Here is an 18,590-nt window from a genome sequence, read left to right on the forward strand (position 1 = left end):
ACACCCCCCCCAGGGATATTTTAGAGGCTTGTAGAGAGGGGTTTTTTGCTTCTCTCCCGGGTGGGGGGGGTGTTTTTTCTCCGGGCCAAAGGAAATCCTCCTTAAGGGTCCTCCTTTCTAAAGAGAAGGAAGAAAAAACCCCCCCACATTTTTGGGAAGGGGTGGGTTTTTTTATTCCCTCCCCCAACGCCCAGAAAAACCCCCTTCCCCAACCCCCGGCGTCTCCACGTCCCAAGACGGGCAAGAGCCGCGTGGGCATTCGAAGTGTACAGCGGGTTGGCCCGCCTCCGGCTCGGCGGGATCCGCGGCCGGGTCGCTAGCCGCCTGTAGGCGAGGGGTGGGGTGGGTGGGTCAGCGTCTCCTCACGCCAGTGGGGGCAAAGGGCAAGCCCCGGTGCGTGAGGTGAGCAGTGAGTTGTTTGCGAGCGAGCGTGCGTGCGCGCTGTGCGAGTCGGTGTGCGCGAGTGCGCGCAGGCTCGGCGCCTCCGCCTCCGCGGCGGGCGCCGCGCCGAGAACGCCGTAGCAGCCCCACTTGCCGGCGGTTGGGCCGCACTCGGGCGCTGGCGGGCCGCACGTCTCGCAGTGCGTGCACAGGGCGGTGTCGCTGCAGGAGGCGCAGTAGCACGGTACGGCGGACGCCTTGCCCGCTCTCTGCTTGCAGTCGCAGTCTTCGGCCATCACCTGCGGCGAGCGGCGAAGCGGTGGTGGGCGGTGGCAGCCATGGCCCGCCCCGCCCCCGTGGCGGCGATGGCGGTGGCAGCGGAGGCGGTGGCAGCGGAGGCGGTGGCAGCGGAGGCGGTGGCAGCGGAGGCGGTGGCAGCGGAGGCGGTGGCAGCGGAGGCGGTGGCAGCGGAGGCGGTGGCAGCGGAGCTCGGCGGCCAAGGAGAGAGGTGGTGCTGGTGGCGTCGGCAGTGGCGGAGAAGAGAGATGCGGAGCAGGCGGCGGTGGCGGCGGCGAGGGTGGCGACGGCGAGGGTGGCGGCGGCGGCGGTGGCGGTGGAGGCCAAGAGCCGCCGGGGAGAGTCACGAGGGGCGAGAGTCCGTCGGTCACGGTGCGTCGGTGAGTCGGTCGAGGAGGCGAGACGCACCTCGGGGGGGCACGCGCCATCCACGATGAGCTCCTCGCACTCGCCGCGGTACCCCGACGCCACCGCGTGGCAGCGCGAGCCGAACTCTTTCCCTCCTCCCCCCGGACCGAGCGACCCGCCGACGCAAACCGTAGAAGCCACCGCGGTCGCCGCGCCGTCGGCCGCGGCGTCCGCCGCGGCGCCCACCGCCTCGCCCGCCGCCTCGCCCGCCGCCTCCCCTCCGCCCTCTGCCTCTGCAGCCGCCGCGTCCCCGCTGTCCTCGTCGTCGTCGTCGCCAAACAACGAATTCTCTTCCTCCGCCGCCGGCTCCGCCTCGGTCGGGGGCGGGCACGCGGCGAGCGCCTCGGGGTCGGGGCTGACCTCGGCGGTGCACCGCTCGAGGAGCGCGCGCGTCGCGTTGAGCGCGGCTTCCTCAGCCGCCCTTCGCTCCGCCTGCGGGTGAGGCCGCGCCGCGGGTGAGAGGCGAGTGAGTGAGAGGCGACTGCCTCCGCGGCGGGCAGAGGGAATGCGCGATTGCTCGTCGCAGAGGCAGAGCGAGCGCTCGCGCGCCTCCGCGGCGGCGCGTGCCGCCTCCTCCACCTCCCTGCGCTTCCGCTCCTCGTCCTGCATCGCCCGCTCGACCACCTCCGCCGCCTCCTTCTGCTCCTTGAGCGCCGCCTCTGACGCCTTTGCCTCCTCGAGCGCCGTCTTCTTCTCTGCTACCTCCGACGCCCAGCCGCCCTTGGCCGAGGCGTACTTGGCGACGTACTCTCTGCGCGCCGCGAGGCCGCGCTCGACGGCGGCCGCGCGCTCCGCCGCCGCGGCGCGGAACGCGGCGCCTTGCGCCTCGCACGCGTCTTGGCAGGTGCCGGCCACGCTCTCATCCGAGCCGTCGCAGCAGTCGCAGATGCCGTCGTCGACACGCGACGCCGGGAGGACCCGAGGCTTGAAGCCGACGTTGGCGCAGTAAAAGGCGCCGAGCGCGCAAGCCGAAGTGCCCGGCTCATCCGAACCATCGAGGCAATCACAATAGTCATCGTTGACGCGAGCTGAGGGCATCTCGGCGCCGCCATCTCGGCAGCGGAAAGTAGGGCCGTTAAAGGAAGGGCGCGCATCGGCGGACACGCCGCGCAGCGCCTCGGCGGACACGCCGCGCAGCGCCTCGGCGGCCGACGCAGGCCAGACCAGCGACAGGAACATTGCTGTGCTGAGGTGTCGCAAACAAAAACAAATCCTCGGGCGAACAAACCTTTCTGCTTCTCCCAGCCGTCCTCCCATCCCTCCCTTGGGTTGTCTGTTTTCTTTCTTTTTTGCTTCTCCCACCCGGTCGGACTGTGTTTCGCCTTCCCATCAATCAATCAATCCCACCCCTTGTTTGGTGTGTCCGTTTTATTTATTTATTTATGGCACCTGGAGAATTGAGGCGCGCGGGAGCTCGGCAGAAGTGGCACGCGCTGGCACGGACACACAAAAACTTTTGGTAATGTGAGGGTGCTAAAAATCTGAGCACTTGAGTGAGCACTGGATAGGGTCGATTCCGCATGGTACGGGACCCCTCGAAATCTCTCTCATCAGAACAAATGACGTGTGAGTGTTAGAGTTGTTTGGTATTGCTAAAAATCTCTCTCTCTCATCAGTGGAAAGAAAGAAATGATCCGGAACCCGCACGTACGTACATCACCCACAATGCTCAATGGAGAGAGAGAGAGTTGTGTTTATAGACAATGAATGTGTGTGACACACACACATCAACAAAACACCAACAAAACAAATGATGTGTGGCTGTTAGTGTTGTTTGGAATTGTATTGCTAAAAATCTCTCTCTCACACAACATGTGAGTTTTTTGGTATCCAAAATCTGTCAGCAGTCCTCCTCCGGGAATGTATGTACGTAAGAGCCACATACAACGAGAGAGAGAGAGCTAAAAGTACGTACAACGAAAACTCTCATCTATCTACATGTTCTCGCACAACACACACACACCCCGCACACCGCACACCACCACAACACACAACACACAACAAGTGCTCGTCTTTTCTCCTGTCCTATAAAGAACATACATTCTTTCTCTCTCTTCCCACGCGGACGTCTCGGACGCGAAAAAGGAATGTAATACAAGAATCCAAGCGGATCGGGGTTGTCCCGGACGCGCTGCTATTCGACTCCGTGACACATATGACCATAGTTGCAGCGAACGTCCCGCGCGCTTGCTTTTCGATCTGTCCTCTTCGCCCATGCTTCGTAACCTTGTCCTCCTGGCCTCCGCGCTCTCGTCGCTCGCCGCTCCGACCACCTCCATCGAGCGCCGCCGCCGCCTTGCACAGAGCATCGACGACTGCGAGCACGGCTCCGATGGAGTGATGATTGAGCTCAACGAGCTGCCCGGCGGGCCAGACAAGATGGCCTTCCTCATGAGCAAGCTTGGCCTCTTCACCGGCGTCGACATCCTGTACAAGCTGCGCTCCATCAACACCGTGGCTGCGCGTCTCCCCGACACATCCATCGACGCGCTGCTCCACGACAGCCAGATCAAGTCTGTCACCGCCAACTGCATCATCGAACTCGACCCCGAGGAGGGCTCCACTGCCGGCATCTCTGCGGCCCTTTCGTGGGGCCTCGATCGGATCGACTCCCGCACCGGCACCGATGGCCAATACGACAACTCTGGCGCAACGGGTGCATCGCCCCTCCACCCCTCCGCCTCTCGTCTCGCCCTCCGCCCCCCCACCCCTCCGCCTCTCGTCTCGCCCTCCGCCCCTCCACCCCTCCGCCCCGCCACACGCCTCTCTCCCGGCATTCACAGGCGCGGGCGCCATCGTCTACGTGCTCGATACGGGTGTGCGCATCTCCCACACCGACTTTGGCGGCCGTGCCCTGCCCGGCTGGTCGGCAGGCTGTCCCACCGGCTCAGAGTTCCTGTGTGGCAACGACTTCAGCGGCTGGCTGTACCAGGGCGTCATCGGCGAGGGCGACTCACGCTGCCACGGTCACGGCACTCACTGCGCCTCGACTGTGGGCGGCAAGGACTACGGCGTGGCCAGTGGTGTTACGATCATCACGGTGCAGGTGCTCTCCTGCTCGGGCTCCGGCTCGAGTGCAGGCGTGTCTGCAGGGATTGAGTGGGCGGTTGCCGACGCCAAGGCACGCGGGAAGCCCGCGATACTCTCCATGTCTCTTGGGGGCGGGGGCTCCAATCGGTATGATGCGGTCATCGGCGCCGCTCACGCGGAAGGCGTGCTTACCGTCGTCGCTGCGGGGAACAACAACGGCGACGCGTGCCGCAAGTCTCCCGCATCCACCGCGCTCGCCATCACCGTGGGCTCGACAGACCGAGGCGACGGCAGGTCCAGCTTCTCCAACTATGGACCCTGTGTCGATGTGTTTGCACCGGGCCGTGATATCACCGCTGCTTGGTCTGGCTCGGACACCAACACGAGGACGATCAGTGGGACAAGCATGGCCACGCCTCATGCGGCGGGCGTCGCCGCGCAGATTCTGGCGCTGCAGCCATCCTTGACACCCGACGAGGCCACGGCGGCGCTCCTCTGCTTTTCGACGAAGGACATTGTGACCGAGCTCCCCGCCGACACCGCCAATGCTCTCCTCTTCAACAACCGCTTCGACGCAGAGGCTGCCGTTTGCCTCGAGCCCGCACCTCCCTCGCCGCCCTCGCCGCCCCCCGCACCACCCGCGCCACCCTTCATCCGGCCACCACCCCCGCCTCCGTCGCCCATCAACACCTTCCCGCCCTCCGCCACGCCGCCTTACTGGCGGTGGCGCCCTCCTCCTCCGTCGCCCTCGCCGCCAACTCCGTCCTCCACCTTCCCGCCCTCCGCCACGCCGCCCTACTGGCGGTGGCGCCCTCCTCCTCCGTCGCCCTCGCCGCCAACTCCGTCCTCCACCTTCCCGCCCTCCGCCACGCCGCCCTACTGGCGGTGGCGCCCTCCTCCTCCGTCGCCCTCGCCGCCAACTCCGTCCTCCACCTTCCCGCCCTCCGCCACGCCGCCTTACTGGCGGTGGCGCCCTCCTCCTCCGTCGCCCTCGCCGCCAACTCCGTCCTCCACCTTCCCGCCCTCCGCCTCTCCGCCTTTTTGGTGGCGCTCGCCTCCATCACCCTCCCCACCCACGCCGTCCTCCACCTTCCCGCCCTCCGCCTCCCCGCCTCGTTGGTCCCGCTCACCTCCGTCGCCCTACCCGCCGCCCCCTTCCCCCTCTGGCGAGGCCAATCCGGACCCTGACCCTGACCCTATCCCCAGCCCCGCCCCGGAGCCAAGCCGGAAGCCGCCCCCAACGCCATCCCCTTCGCCACCGCCGCCCATCTTCTCTCCCCCAACCCGATCGCCTCCCCCACCATCGCCATCGCCACCGCCAGCATCGTCATCGCACCCACCACCGCCATCGCCATCGCCGCCAAGGGGTGGGTGCCGAGACATTTGCTGCCGCTACCCTTGGTTCCCAAGGTGCTGATCATGCTTTCGCCATTTACACGGAGCTCTACTTCGCCAGTGTGTCAACAACGCTCAACGGCGGTGAATGCAATGGAATGCGGAGCGTGGGGAGGGCTGGTCAATCATGCCACATTTCGCGAACGGGTTGTCCGCGAGGCTGACGTCAGATGAGGACTCACTACGGATTGTGTGTGCAAGTCCACACAGCTTTTGGGCTACACGTGCCCATCAGGGAGCCTACCCGTGCACGTGCGTTCATTCTACTTGATGCGCCATCCACAGAGACGGCGGAGGACCCACACGTGGAAGAGAGGGCGCGTCTGAGATGGTGTCGTTGCTCTCTTACCGGCTGTCTGGGCAGGTGTTGTTCCCTTCGATTTTCTCCGTTTCGCTTTCTTGTTGTGAAGAGCAGAGAAGAAAGAAAAGTGTGGGAAGCGGAAGGCAGAGGGGCGCGGTCCGGAGAATTCTCTTCCGGTTTCTCCCGTGCCTAAAAGAAAGAAAGAAAGAAAACTGCCAGGCCAAGGGAGGGATGGGAGGACGGCACGCCGCCACCACACAGGTTTTCTCTCGCCGTGCACTTTCGCGGCCGTCCTTTGAGAGAGAGAGAGAGATTTTAGAAAATCTCTCTCCTTTGACTCCGTGAACACAGGGATTTCAGAGTACAGAGAGAGATTTTAGAAATCTCTCTCTTGGGATTTCACGGCAAGGAAGGAGTGTGGTGCTAGCCGTCGCCCACCCTTGGGCGTCTGCAGCGACCTTTTGTTGCACCTGTTCGTTTGTCTTTTGCTCGACCTCCTCTGTCGCGAATCCTCCCGCCGCGAACCCTCTGCCGCCATTCCCGCCGCTTATGCCTCTTGTGACCTATCCCGGCGGCCAGCGAGAGCGTGATATCTACCTCTACTGGTGGGACGAGCGCGACGGGGACGCGTGGAGTGGCTGGTGGGTCACGCCAGACTTTCCCGGCAACGAAGAGTTTATTCTCCATGGACCTCGCGACACAAAGCATCCCGCTGACCTTGCCGTGGGCGAATGGCGCAGTCCGCTCGTAGAGCAGCAGCAGCTTAAGCGCTCTCTCGGGCTCGGCTTCACGCAGCAGAGCGGTTCGGAGGCGCTGCATGCCGAGGGCCCGGCGAGTCAGCCAGAGCCATGCCACCGCTATTATGCGCGCAACCTGACAAGGCCCCACCTCCCGCAGGATGCCGAGACCAATATCATCCCAGACAATGCCTCGATCTACATCTTTGCGAACTACGTCTGGATACCGGACGGCTTGCACCACTGCAAGCCGAAGTTCAAGGTGTGTGCCCGAGACACCGGCACTCGTGCAAGACTCGTCCCTGCCCACCGCGTGCACGGGACCTCGCACCCCGACCTTTGCCAAACGCCTGACCTCAAGGCGCGAGACCTGACCGCCGAGGAGAGAGCCCAGCGCAGCGGGAAGGCGGGCGGCGGCGGCGCGGAGGGCGGCGGTACCGTGATACGCGTTGGGCCGCCCGCGCTGGGCGTGCTCGCGCTCCTCGTAGTCGGCGTCGGTCTCGGGGTCGCGCTGTCGAGGCGTTGAGGACTCCTGGACGCTCCTGTGTGTGGTCGCTCGCGACGCGCGCGCCTCTGTCAACATATTTTTCGCATTTCGGGGGGTTGGGACTTGTGAGGTTGTGTCGGGTCGGGCTGGGACTTGCTCCTTCTTACCCATCTCCTAGTAGAAGTGTCCGTTTTGTTGTTTTATTATTTAAACGTGGGGTTGCGCTTGTGGTTGGTCTCGGTGGGACTCGGTATTCGTTTGCGAACCGGTTTTTCTCTAGTCTCTCTTTTACGGCTTTCACCACCACACGCGCACCGACCCGCACGCCGGCCGCGCCGGCGCGTCTCGCTCTCGGGTCTCGCTCCAACTCGGCCCGGAGGGGGAGGGCGGGGGCGCAGGTAGAGGTAGGGCTGGCCTGGGGGGCCTCAGGTAAAGGTAAACCTGTCTCAGACCGCCGGAGGTAGAGGTAAACGGAGCCCAGGTGAGGGCAGGTAAACGTACGCCCGTGAACGTGCCCGCCGAGGACCGAGAGGCCCCGCGAGAGCGCTTCGCCTGCGGCGCGCCTGCCCGGCCATGGACCAGGCTTCACCGCCGCTTGCTGACGGCTGATCGCATCGCCTACCGCATCGCGAATGACCAGTGCCGCGACCACTTGGACCTTGCACTGCCTGCCTGCTGACCCGGTGCAAAGAATCTGCGTCTCAGCTCTTCGGCGCATTGATTGTGCATGATTGCTCAAGTGGCTCGAATTGGCAATCCACCGCAATGCGAACATGGATGGAGAGCATATGCAACACGGACGCAGGCTTGCCGTTGGCGACGTCGGTTATCAGAGGGGTCAGGTCATAGACATAGTGACGCGCTCGATGGGATGCTGCATTGACGCAGACAGCAAAAGCATCGCAGCGGAGACCATCTCAGGAGTGGCGGCTCGCACCATGCGGCAGTGCGGACACTAGGTGCGCGAATTTAAGAGCCATTTTCGATTACGTGGTTTTGGCACTGTCTACCAACTTTGGTACAAATCGACTTGGTCTGGGCACAGCTGAGCCCGGCGCTGCCTCCATTCTGAAAGTGTATAGAAGGGAAGGCAGCATGTCAGGCTGCGAGCTCTGCTGTGCGCCGAAGAGCGGTATGGCGCCGAGGAGGCCATTTTCCTAGAAAAGGCTGTCGACATCCAAAATTTTCCTCGCTGCCCAACCATGCTCCATGGTGGGCACGCAGCGCGGGGCGCCTGCGGCGCCCATTTTTTGAAATGTCTGCCACTCACCTAAGCGGCTCTCAGAAACACTCGTGCGGCTGCGCAATTTATGCTCCCTTCTCGGCGAGTGAAAATCGCAGATTATGTTGTATCGATAGATCTCAACATCTCGAGATCACTCGAGACCACGTCTCGCGAGAGAGTGAGAGATCTACACTCGCCTCTCGCGCGGCGAGAGAGAGATCCTCGAGGCGAGATCACTAAAATCACGCACAGGTTAATCAGGGTAATCACGGCTACGCGTCGCTCACAAGAGGTAGAGGTAAAGGGCCCACGGCTGCCCAGAGGTAAAGGTAAGAGGGCCGCAGGCCTTCAGAGGTAGAGGTAACCTAGACCCCTCCTACCCGGCCCCCGGTTGCGCTCCGGCGTCGCGCGCCCGCGGCGTCCGGGCGCGGGCCGATCCAACAGCAGCGAACACGGAACAGAGGCTCCACACCCCACTCTCCCACGACACGTTTGCGCGCCCGCGCGCGATGAAGTTTAAGTAGTATTGTGTATCTGAGAACCTGCGCGCGCCAGTGCTTTTTGAATGTATTCAACGCCAAAGTTGTACTCTCTAAGTACAATACTCCGAGGGCTGCCGCCGAGCGACACTCTATCAGTGAAATGAACGCGGAACGGCGGAGCGGCCTAGGGAGCGGCAGCAAGGGGGGGCCGCGGAGACCAGCCTCACGCCTCGGGGGGCGTCAACACTCCCCGCTGGGGGAGGGGAGACGCGGCATGCAAATGTGCCAACGGCCTATCGTCGTCCGGCAAAGCGAGGGTGCGGCGCAGAGGGGACGCTCACGGCTCGATGCCGATAGGAGGCCTCAGCTCCTTGAACTCGATGCCAGCCCACCGGCACTCGGAGGGGTTGGGGTAGTAGCCGAGGAGCTTGTACTCGTTGATGCGGTAGCGGCCGAGGTACGACATCAGGAAGCCGAGCGCGCCCGCGTAGAAGAAGGTGGGCCGCCGGATCGGCTTGCCTGCAGCGCGCTCGGAAGGGTTGGCGCGCAGCGGTGCGTGGGGAGGGAGGCGCGCTGTTGAGGCGGAGGGCGACACGGAGGGCGCGCGGGCCATCGCGCGGTGGCGCGGTGCTCACCGATCGCAAAGCCGACACCCGCGCTGAAGGCCGTGAAGCTGGTCACCCAGAGCCAGTCGCCGATGCCAAAGTTGCGTGTGACGGCGCCGACCGTCGGTGAGGCGTTGATTGTCGGGAAGCGCGGCGGGACCATGATCGGCATGGTTGCCGAGCGCTTTTGGCGAGGGTGCGCGGAGGCGGCGGTGCTGTGAGCCCCCCACTCGAGAAGAATTCAACAACCCACTCAACCACAACTCCCTCGCACCACACAGGTTCGACACAGGTACCAAAAGAGGCACAGAGAAGAAGGAAACGGGGGTGCGATGCGGCGCTCTGCACCCTTACAAACAAGCGATCCCACCACGACAGCGATTGTGGGGACTTCTTGATTCGTACGTGAAGGGTGGAGGGGCCCGTCCGAAGATCTTGGCGGGCATTGCTGGAAAAAGAAGAAACTCCGCGCGATATCCGGCAGAGAAGAAATGCGTTAACGCGCACCGGGGTGTAACACACATATGTCCGGCATCGACTTCGCCGCGCTCCGTCGCGAGCGCGAGGCTCGCCAAGGTGCCCCTTCGTCGGCTGCCACTGCCGCCTCTTCAGGGAGCACCACCGACGTCACCTCCGGAGGGCGGCGGCTCGACGGCGTGGAGGTGGAGCTGTCACCCGCTGCTGAGCGTCAGGCTGGGCCAGTGATCTACGTCGGTGGCGCGTGCAAAGACGCATCCGGACACCACGCGCTCCGACCAGCCGCGGTGCCGCCTTCGGCGGTGGAGGTGGACTGCCGCAAGTCGGGCACCGAGGTTCGCGTGCGCGGCAATGTGGCCACGCTCACCGCGGGCCTCGGTAGCCTGCACGACCGGAAACCAGCTTCCGACGCCGAATGCGAGAGGGTGGTCGAGTTTCTGCAGCGCGATGCTCGGGCGATCGACGCCTCACTCCGGCGAGGCGAGTCGGTCTGGGTCCACTGCGGTGCGGCTCTCATCCGTCTCTTTTTGCCCGCGCTCCCTCTCTCACTCGCCATCCCCGCCTGAGCAGCGCAAGGGTTCAACCGCGGCCCGAGCGGCCTGCTCGCCTACCTCCTCCTCTACACCGACGCCTCGTGGGACGAGGCGTGCGGCGCGCTCAAGGCGGCACGGCCGAGAGCGCGCGGGCGGCACAACACTTTCCGGCAGCAGCTTGAGCAGCTCGCCGACGGGCCAAAGGCGAACGTGCTGCTCGCCGACCACCGCTCGCTCGACATCCGTGACGGCGGGAATGACCCGTGCGACGACGACCGCCGCTAAATTGCGGCGGTCTGGCCTCACCTTACAGGTGCGGCGCGGTTCGACAGTCCCCACATTCTCGACAAACGAGAGGCTCAGACTGGGTCGAGCTCGAGGCTCGACCAGGCTCGAGCGTTTTGGGCGTTGCTCACGCCACAGTATGCGCGCGATGCCCGGAGGTATGGGCGAGCGGCGAGACGCTGATCGACTCTACGGACTCTTGTACCAAGTATCTCCATGTAGGGGAGAGAAAACTTTAGCACACACATGCTCTCGACGACAAAACTCGAGTCGCGACGCGCGCAGGCGGCATGATGTGCGCATGTCGCACCCTTTCATGCTTTCATGGTCGCGGGCTGGGGCCTGGGCTATAACTGCAAGCCGCCGGTGGCGAACCCCGAGCCAAGTGCGAGCCGCATCGCGCGGTAGCGAGCATAGCCGCCGCGGAACTCGGCGAGTGAGATTTCGCCGTTGCCATCCACATCCAGCTGGTCAAAGATGCGCTCGACGGCCACCGAAGAGTAGCTCGGCCCCTCGACGCCGCCAAGCTTCTCGTGAAGCTCTGCTACCGACAGGCTGCCGTTGCCGTCGAGATCGAGCGCCGCAAAGGCGGCGTCGGCCTCTTCGTACAACGCGGCCATCTCCTTCTCTCCGAGCTCGCCCAGACCTGGCGCCTTGAGCAGCGGCGGGTAGCGCACGAAGCTCTCCCGAAGCTCGTCGCGCGAGACAGCGCCGTCGCGAGGGTTGGCATCCAGCATCTGGTACAGCTCCGCCACGGCTGCCTCTGAGTACCCAGCCGCGAGGAGGTGCGAGCGCAGCTCCTCCTCGGAGATCTCGCCGTCACCGTTACGGTCGAGGACAGCAAAGATCGCATCGGCCTTCTCGTGAATCTGAACGATCTCTTCCTCGCTGTACAGACCGTACGCCGCTGGCCGGCGTCGTGGCGGACCGGTCTCGGTCAGCACCGGCCGGATCCTCGCACGAAGGCGGTACTGCCACGGCTTCAGGTGGCATCCTCGCACGTGACTGGCGCACAGCACCGACGTGCATCCCGCTCGTCCAGCCAGAGAGTTGCGCGCAATAGAGGCTGACTTGAAATTGACGACAAATGCTACCGCGAACAAACCAGTGAGCAAAGGCATTCTTGAGGAGACTCTCGTCAGAGTTCACGCCCTCAGGTCCGTGTGCTCGGCGAGGCCAGCGACAGAGAGTGCAAGACTCGGCTCGGCGTGCGAGCACTATTCCCACCTGGTAGCTTACTCTACATCCGGCCGCTTATTCCCATCGTAGCTGTGCCCGGCCATCAGACTCGGCGTCCGTGACGCCAGGAACGCCTGGAGGCAATTCCCTCTCGAGCACCGCAGCTGGCGGCGGCGACATGAGCGGTGACGGCGTGGGTGGGTGAGATTCTTCTTCTTAGCTTTCTTCTTAGCTAAGATAGGCGCCACACACAAGCGTGGGCGCTCATCTCAGGATACGCACGCAGCTACACGTGTAGGCGCGAGCCTTGCTCAAAGACAAGCGCCCAGACACGAAGACACGTATATGGGCTACCTGGACGCAGACGCGCGTCCTCATGGTGGGCGCTCATCTTGATCTAGTTAATGCTCGCGTCTACACATGCAGGTGCGTATATGGGCTAGGTGCACATGAGGCCTACACGTGTGGGTGGTCATTTTTGACCCACTTTCCGGGGTTTGCCATCTGTGGGTCGGGCTTTTGCTGTGCGGGGTAGGAAGCGGCCGGATGTAAGTGGGGCGGGTTTGCTGCTGCGGGGTCCCCCGCTGTCGCCCGGGGTCGTGCGAGGGGTGGGAACGACCAGTAGGGACCCCTTCCCCCGGGCCCCGCTCTCAGTTGGGGCCTCCGCGGCCGAGAGGGCGAGTGGGAAATATTGGATGGGAAACGGGTCGATTTGCAAAGTGGGGCGCCGGGCCCGGCCGGGCCCGGCTCGGGCCCCTGCCGGGCCCGGCTCGGACCCGTGCCGGGCCGGCCCGCGCGCCCTGCCGGGCCCGGCTTGCCCCTCCCGGGCCCGGCCCGCGCGCTTTGCCGGGCCCGGCTTGCCACTCCCGGGCCGAAGCGCCCAAATCAGCAGGTCGAGGAGCGAGGCGGGCCCGGCGAGGAGAAAACCGGCCCGGCAAACCGTCCTGCCCGGGCCCGTCTGCGGCACATAGGCCGGCCCGCTCACTCACAGCCGGGCCCGGACAGGAGGGTTTGCCGGGCCCGTTTTGCGCGAGGCGGGCCCGGCGAGGAGAAAACCGGCCCGGCAAAAGCACGCTCGGCGGCCCGGGAGCGGCCACTTTTGTCTTTCGTGACCCGGCCGGGGCCCGCCGGTGCCCCTGCCGGGCCTGGAACCGGCCCCGCCCGCGGGGGCCCGCCCCACTTACGTAAAAGGCTAAGGGGCCCCACACAGTTAGAGTATATATATCCGGCGCGCGGCTTCCTACACCCCGATCAGAAGCGAACAGAGATTGCCGATGCGTGGCAGAAACGGAAAAGGATTCACAAATCTTGTGCGTTGTGGACGCACACGCACGATTCACACGACAGACAAGGCGCAGGAGACGACGGCTTCCTTAGAAAGAAGGCTCCTAAACAATCCGATCCGACTGCAATCCGATCCGCGGACGTCCCTCTTTGGATGCGAGGCGACAAGCTGCCGATCTCGCGACTGCTATGCGCGTTCCTGCTCTTCCTGCCCGCTGCCCAAAGTACCCGGTGCGCTCAAGCCTTCGTTGCAACAAGGCTTGCAGATATTGTCGTCGTAAAGCCGCCCCTCTTAGCATCCAGTGACAAGTACGCGCGGGGGCCCAATGCCATGCGCCATGCCACCTCATCTTGTCCCTCCAGGCGGCGGGGCTTGCCTCAGTCCCACTGCCAGCCCAGCAGCTCGAGGAAAGGGTCTCGCGTGGGCGCCGAAGAGGCGGCGGCGGTGGAGGCCGCCCGTGAGCGAGGTGCGTAGCCATCGCAGCTCGCCCGCTCCGCGCACAGCACATCGGCGCTCAGAGTCTTCACCGCGTCGCGCAGCTGGTCACGCTCAGCTGTCAGCTGCCGCAGCTGCGCGCGGAGGTACGGCGTCTCATTCGCGGTCGCGTCGGCGGTCGCGTCGGCGAAGGGAGGCGGGCTGCGCCGGATCTCCGGCTGGGGCGGCGCGCCGCCGCCGCCGCCGACGACGCACCGTCCTGCGCCCGCGGTGGAGCCGGTCGCGCTGGCGGGCGGGTCGGGGTAGTAGCCGACGCCGCTGTCGCCGCGCTTGAAGACGTACCCCGGCCGGGCGGGCGGCGGCGGAGGGGGCGGCCATGCGGAGGGCGGGGCGTCAACGCCGTCGAAGAAGAGCTGGACGGCCACCTGTTCACGGCCGGATGTGTGAAGAGACGCGGCTCACGCGGCGGCGGGAAGGAATCGCTCTGGGTGCCTCGAGGTTGCCGCCCGCAAGCTCGAGGTAGGAGGCCGCCTGCGGTGGGGTGGAGGGCTTGCGGTGAGGCGTGGGTGGTGCGGCTTGGCTGTGAGCGTGACGGGGTTGGCTGCTCACCTGGGCCGGATCGAGGCCAGTGATTTCGGCGACGCTGCTGGCGACGGAGCCGGCGACGCTGTCGGCTCGAGGCGGCGGCGCGACTCGAGAGCGCTCCTCGCGAAAGGCGACCGCCGACTCGAGCACGCTCACCTCACAGCGCACACGCGGATCAGACCCCGTCTCGACTCTCTAGGCTCTCTAGCGTGCTGGATCAGGCCCTGTCTCGACTCTCGCGTGTTAAGTCTGCGGCGCACCTCTGTCCCTCCGCAGGACCACCGCGCGCATCGCATCGCAGCCTCCGCCACCTGAGGTGGGTTTGCGGCAGAAGGTGTGTCTGCAGGTCGTGTGTGTGTGTGTGTGTGTGTGTGTGTGTGTGTGTGTGTGTGTGTGTGTGTGTGTGTGTGTGTGTGTGTGTGTGTGTGTGTGTGTGTGTGCGAGTGTGTGTGTGAGTGTGTGTGTGTGTGAGTGTGTGTGTGTGTGTGTGTGAGTGAGTGGGTAGGTGGGAGGGAGGGAGAGAGGGAGGGAGGAGGGAGAAAGATTCACCTCGGGAGGTGCATGCGAGAGGGCAGCGCGGAGTGCGGCGGCAGTCGCGAGGACATGCCGCCGGAATGCACGCGCGCGCATGCCGCGCGCCGCCCGCTGGATGAAGGCGCACGCAGCGCAGCTGCGCGCAAACCGAACCACCTGCGCACGCTCGCGCGTGGCGGCCTGCAGCCTGATGGCGGAGGTGCGGCGCTGCGACGATCTCCGCCGCGCTCGGCCGCCACGCGCGAGGCGCTGCATCGTGCGAGCCGCGTCGGTCGCGCGGCGAAGCGTCACTACTGCTTGCCGGCGGCGCGCGGCCGCCTGCACGGCTCTGGCTCGCCGCGTGGCGCTGTTCTCGTTTGGCCGACCCGCCGCTGCGTCAGCCTTGGCCTCTGCAACTTCGGTGCGAAAGAGGAGGAGCAGAGTTTGACGCTGCCGCGCCATTTCCCGCGCCTCGAGCTCGCACACGCGTTGCTGAAGTCTTGCGGCGTCAGCAATTGACATGATCTCGCCAAAGGACTCCTGACTCAGGAGCGAAGACGTGAGGTCGCGCTCGGACGGCGTGAGAGAGAGCGATGGGGGCGTCAAGGGTCCGGGCGGGTCGGCCCACGCGGCAGAGAGGGTCTCGAAGTCCTCACTCATCGTAGCAGACTGCCGGGTGTGTGGACTCGAGCAACTGATGCAACTCACGGCGTCGAATTCTTCTTTTTCGAGAGGCACGAGGCATCTACGCGCTCTCTCCCCATGTCCTCGCGCCCCCAGCAGGACCTGGAGGAGGACCCGGCCCTCGCCGAGGCGCTGGACACCTTCCCCCAGAACCCGTCCATCCTCAAGGAGCGCAACGCGCAGCGCGCCGAGCTCACCCCCGACGCCGCACCGCCGACGCGCTCAGAGAAGAACCTCCCCTCGGGCAAGGCCGAGGACATCCCGCGCAAGAAGCTCAAGTCGCGAGCGTCGCCCCCCCTCGGCATCGGCTCGGGGAGCGCTGTTGTCCCGCCCGTCCACCGCCCGAGATCCAAGCTCACCGGCCCCGCCGCCCTCCCGCGCCGCGCACCGGACCAGAAGTTGGTCTCCGGCGCCACCGACAAGCGGGCGGCGCGCGACAAGGAGGACGCCAAGCTCCCCGCGGCGCGCCAAAGCGGGCGCCCCTCGCCCGCCGCCCGCCCTGCGAGCGGCGGGGAGGATCCCTCTGGCGGCCGCGGCTCCGCGCCGCTCAAGGCGCGCCGCTCCGCCGGCGGAGCCACCAAGGTCGCGCGCCCGCGCCCCAAGCCCGAGTCGGCCGACAAGGCGCTGGGCGCCAACAAGGCGCCCAAGGCGCGCGGCCAGACGCCCAAGAAGCCGCGCCCCCCGCCGGCCCAGCCCGCCCCTCCGCTCCAGCCCTCCGCGGACGCAGCGGAGGGGGGGGAGCCCGACGCGGCCGACGAGGCGCCTACGAGCGGCGACGGGGCGCTCGGCGGCGCCGACGACGGCCGGCAGCGCCCGGCCCCCTTCGACTCCGACGACCTGTCGAACCGCGCGGCGAGACTCCCCCCCTCCCTCCCCCCTCACACCACGCCGCATTTCACACCCTGCGCCACGCGGTCACAGAACATTCACACCCACCATCCTCCCCCTCCCCCCCTCACCCCCACTTTGGCCCAGCCCCCCCTGGCACTTCCACACCACCCATCTCCACACTCCACAACTCACCCCAAGCTCCAGGGGAGCAACACAGGCACTGAATGCCACCCCTGCGCCTACGCGCCCAAGAGGCCCCCAGGGGGTCCCCCACTCTCTCCCCCCTCCCCCCCCCCCTCCTCCACCACCCTCCACCCACCTGCCCTCCCCCCTGCACCAATCTCTGCCTCCACTTCCTCTCACACTACCCCAACCACGAAGCCTCTGAGAGGCCTCCAAGGCACCGAGTGCCAGAAGACAACGCCCCCCCGACTCGTGACACACGTCTTGATGTCGGTTATGGTGTGCTTGTGTCTACTAATGACGGTGCTGAGCACCTCCCTTCTTCCGGGAAAGAACACACCCTTCCACCTATCTCACGCCCAGGACGCCTCCTCGACCGAAGGCCGCGTGGCCCCTCCCCTCTTCACACGACCCCAATCGCCTGAAAATGCTCCCCTACTCACAATGGACCGAATCTCCCCAATTGCGCAGGTGCTGCGCCTCTACGCCCCTGAGGGCCACATCCTCGACAACGCGCTGTGCCTCGCTGCCGTCAAGCTCGCCTTCCCCACCTCGGGCGAAGGCAGCGACGCCTCGCTTCTCCAGCCCGGCCAGTTCGCCTGGGTCGCCACCAACCGCGGCGCGACGGGGGCGATCAGCTTCCGCTGCCAGGGGGCCGCCGCCGCCGCGCACCACGTGGTCGCGCACTACGGTGGCGGCACCCACGGGCGCTTCCAACACCCGGGCCCCGCGCTCCCGGCCCCCGCCCCGTGCGGCTCCAACTCCGCCTTCGGGGTCAAGATCACGGTCGGCGGGATCTCCAAGGACCCCGTCCCGCAGGGCGCGCCCCGCGACTACTCATTCTCGCTCGAGGTGAGCGCCGTCGACGCCGCCCGCCCCGGCCTTGTCAACGCGGTCAAGGACGCGCTCTCCACCTTTGTCAAGGAACCCGTCATCGCGAGCCTCACCACCGACGTCGGCATGGTCAAGACCCTCCTCCACGCCCGCCACCGCGGGGTGGAGAAGGAGCCCGCCGACTGGAACGCGCTTACCCAGCGCAAGTCCTACGGGCGCCCGGGCGGCATCCCCCTCCGTTTCAAGGACTCGACGCAGATCGGCTACTGCTGGATCCGCGGGGAGTACGGGGTGGACCCCGCCACGCGCAACCAGTTTGGCCTCCGGCCCTTCTGCCTCCACCGCTTCGCGGAGTGCCCGCACGAAGGGGGCTGCCGCCCAAAGCCCCAGCCCCCGCGCATGACGCGGGGCGCCAACCAGGAGTCGACGCTCCTCGCCGCCATGGCGCAGATGTCCAAGACCGCAGCAGGTCACACCCCCCTGCCCGCCCTAGAGGCCCCCACAACGGGAGTAGCTCCCAACCCCCCTCGCCATGCGACTCAGGCCCTTTCATCGCGTAAGTCATCGGCCTCGCCGCGCCTCGCGCCCGACCGCCCCGCACCACACGGGCATCCCAGCGTATCGACGACGGACTCCCCAGAGACCCGTGGCGCTCAAACTCATAAGCCCAACGTAGAGTTGGCTCGGGATGATGCCCACCCCCCAAAGTCCAGTGGAGAGTCCAGTAGGGTCGTCACCTTTAAGGCATTTCAGACAAAAAGTCACACCCAAGCCCCCCTTCAGGGGCGCATCACCCTAAACTCGATGACCATTCCACTACTCACGAAGACTCGCAGAAAGCTCCCCATCGCGCAAGAGCACATCAAATACAGCGTCGTATTCGACCACACCCTTGGGTACGAAGGAGAGGGTCCCAACCTCAAAATCATATCCGCCAATATCCGAGGAGCCCTCTCGAAAGGAACATGGGAACAGGCCATCAAGACGGCAAAAATTGAAAAAGCCGACATAGTCGGATTCCAGGAGCTGAGCCTCAAACAAAAAGACACCCGTCGAACAGCGTCGGCGGATCGAATGCCAACGACCAGGGCCCTCGCGCTCTTTGCACCGCTGCCACTTGTTGTGCTTGCAAGCAGGCGCACGCCTCCCACCGAGGAGGAGTGCAAGGCGCGCCTCGACGGCATCTATGCTGATATTGAAGCCGGAGACCTCGATGCAGCACTCAAGACCTCCGAATCGCTAGACCGAAAGGTGCGAGAGATAGACAGAAAATACCAACATGTTGTGCTCCACACTGGGTGGCGTGTCGGCACTCACCCTGGCCCTATCCCCCTCCTCTAGCCGGGCGTGGACTATCCCAAATCGTGCTTGGTGGACGAACCGTACAATGGACCAGCCGAGTTGGAGATCATTTCTGG

General features: G+C 65.4%; 7 protein-coding genes across 7 annotated transcripts; 3 read left to right on the plus strand and 4 right to left on the minus strand.

Moving 5' to 3' along the window:
* Positions 1-362: 362 nt before the first annotated feature.
* EMIHUDRAFT_469954 (hypothetical protein) lies at positions 363-2,272 on the minus strand (the record flags this gene model as incomplete). The annotated part of the gene is made up of 3 exons (XM_005772721.1): positions 1,636-2,272; positions 1,087-1,518; positions 363-680 (listed from the first exon to the last, which is right to left on the minus strand). The coding sequence occupies exons 1-3, from the start codon at positions 2,263-2,265 to the stop codon at positions 363-365; spliced, it is 1,380 nt and encodes a 459-aa protein (XP_005772778.1). The 5' UTR covers positions 2,266-2,272.
* Positions 2,273-4,054: 1,782 nt separating this feature from the next.
* On the plus strand, positions 4,055-4,519 carry EMIHUDRAFT_47517 (hypothetical protein; the record flags this gene model as incomplete). The annotated part of the gene is made up of 1 exon (XM_005772722.1): positions 4,055-4,519. A coding segment is annotated over one exon (465 nt), but the record flags the coding sequence as incomplete, so codon positions are not given.
* A 1,836-nt stretch (positions 4,520-6,355) lies between these two features.
* Positions 6,356-7,249, plus strand: EMIHUDRAFT_369121 (hypothetical protein). Its single transcript, XM_005772723.1, has one exon. The coding sequence runs from the start codon at positions 6,362-6,364 to the stop codon at positions 7,073-7,075; it is 714 nt and encodes a 237-aa protein (XP_005772780.1). The 5' UTR covers positions 6,356-6,361; the 3' UTR covers positions 7,076-7,249.
* A 1,831-nt stretch (positions 7,250-9,080) lies between these two features.
* Positions 9,081-9,520, minus strand: EMIHUDRAFT_242078 (hypothetical protein; the record flags this gene model as incomplete). Its single annotated transcript, XM_005772724.1, has 2 exons — positions 9,081-9,262; positions 9,379-9,520. 2 exons carry the CDS (start codon positions 9,518-9,520, stop codon positions 9,081-9,083), a joined length of 324 nt encoding a protein of 107 aa, XP_005772781.1.
* A 352-nt stretch (positions 9,521-9,872) lies between these two features.
* On the plus strand, positions 9,873-10,643 carry EMIHUDRAFT_242079 (hypothetical protein; the record flags this gene model as incomplete). The annotated part of the gene is made up of 2 exons (XM_005772725.1): positions 9,873-10,329; positions 10,402-10,643. 2 exons carry the CDS (start codon positions 9,873-9,875, stop codon positions 10,641-10,643), a joined length of 699 nt encoding a protein of 232 aa, XP_005772782.1.
* A 347-nt stretch (positions 10,644-10,990) lies between these two features.
* Positions 10,991-11,764, minus strand: EMIHUDRAFT_242080 (hypothetical protein; the record flags this gene model as incomplete). Its single annotated transcript, XM_005772726.1, has 1 exon — positions 10,991-11,764. One exon carries the CDS (start codon positions 11,762-11,764, stop codon positions 10,991-10,993), a length of 774 nt encoding a protein of 257 aa, XP_005772783.1.
* Positions 11,765-13,484: 1,720 nt separating this feature from the next.
* EMIHUDRAFT_458565 (hypothetical protein) lies at positions 13,485-15,337 on the minus strand (the record flags this gene model as incomplete). Its single annotated transcript, XM_005772727.1, has 5 exons — positions 14,677-15,337; positions 14,388-14,438; positions 14,152-14,283; positions 14,005-14,073; positions 13,485-13,676 (listed from the first exon to the last, which is right to left on the minus strand). Exons 1-5 carry the CDS (start codon positions 15,298-15,300, stop codon positions 13,485-13,487), a joined length of 1,068 nt encoding a protein of 355 aa, XP_005772784.1. The 5' UTR covers positions 15,301-15,337.
* Positions 15,338-18,590: the final 3,253 nt, after the last annotated feature.

This window comes from Emiliania huxleyi (genome assembly GCF_000372725.1).
Source record: "Emiliania huxleyi CCMP1516 unplaced genomic scaffold EMIHUscaffold_351, whole genome shotgun sequence".
NCBI classification, from domain to species: domain Eukaryota; phylum Haptophyta; order Isochrysidales; family Noelaerhabdaceae; genus Emiliania; species Emiliania huxleyi.

Excerpts from the sequence above, each read along its gene's own strand:
- EMIHUDRAFT_369121 (XM_005772723.1), top strand. The coding sequence starts at position 6,362 with ATGCCTCTTGTGACCTATCCCGGCGGCCAGCGAGAGCGTGATATCTAC.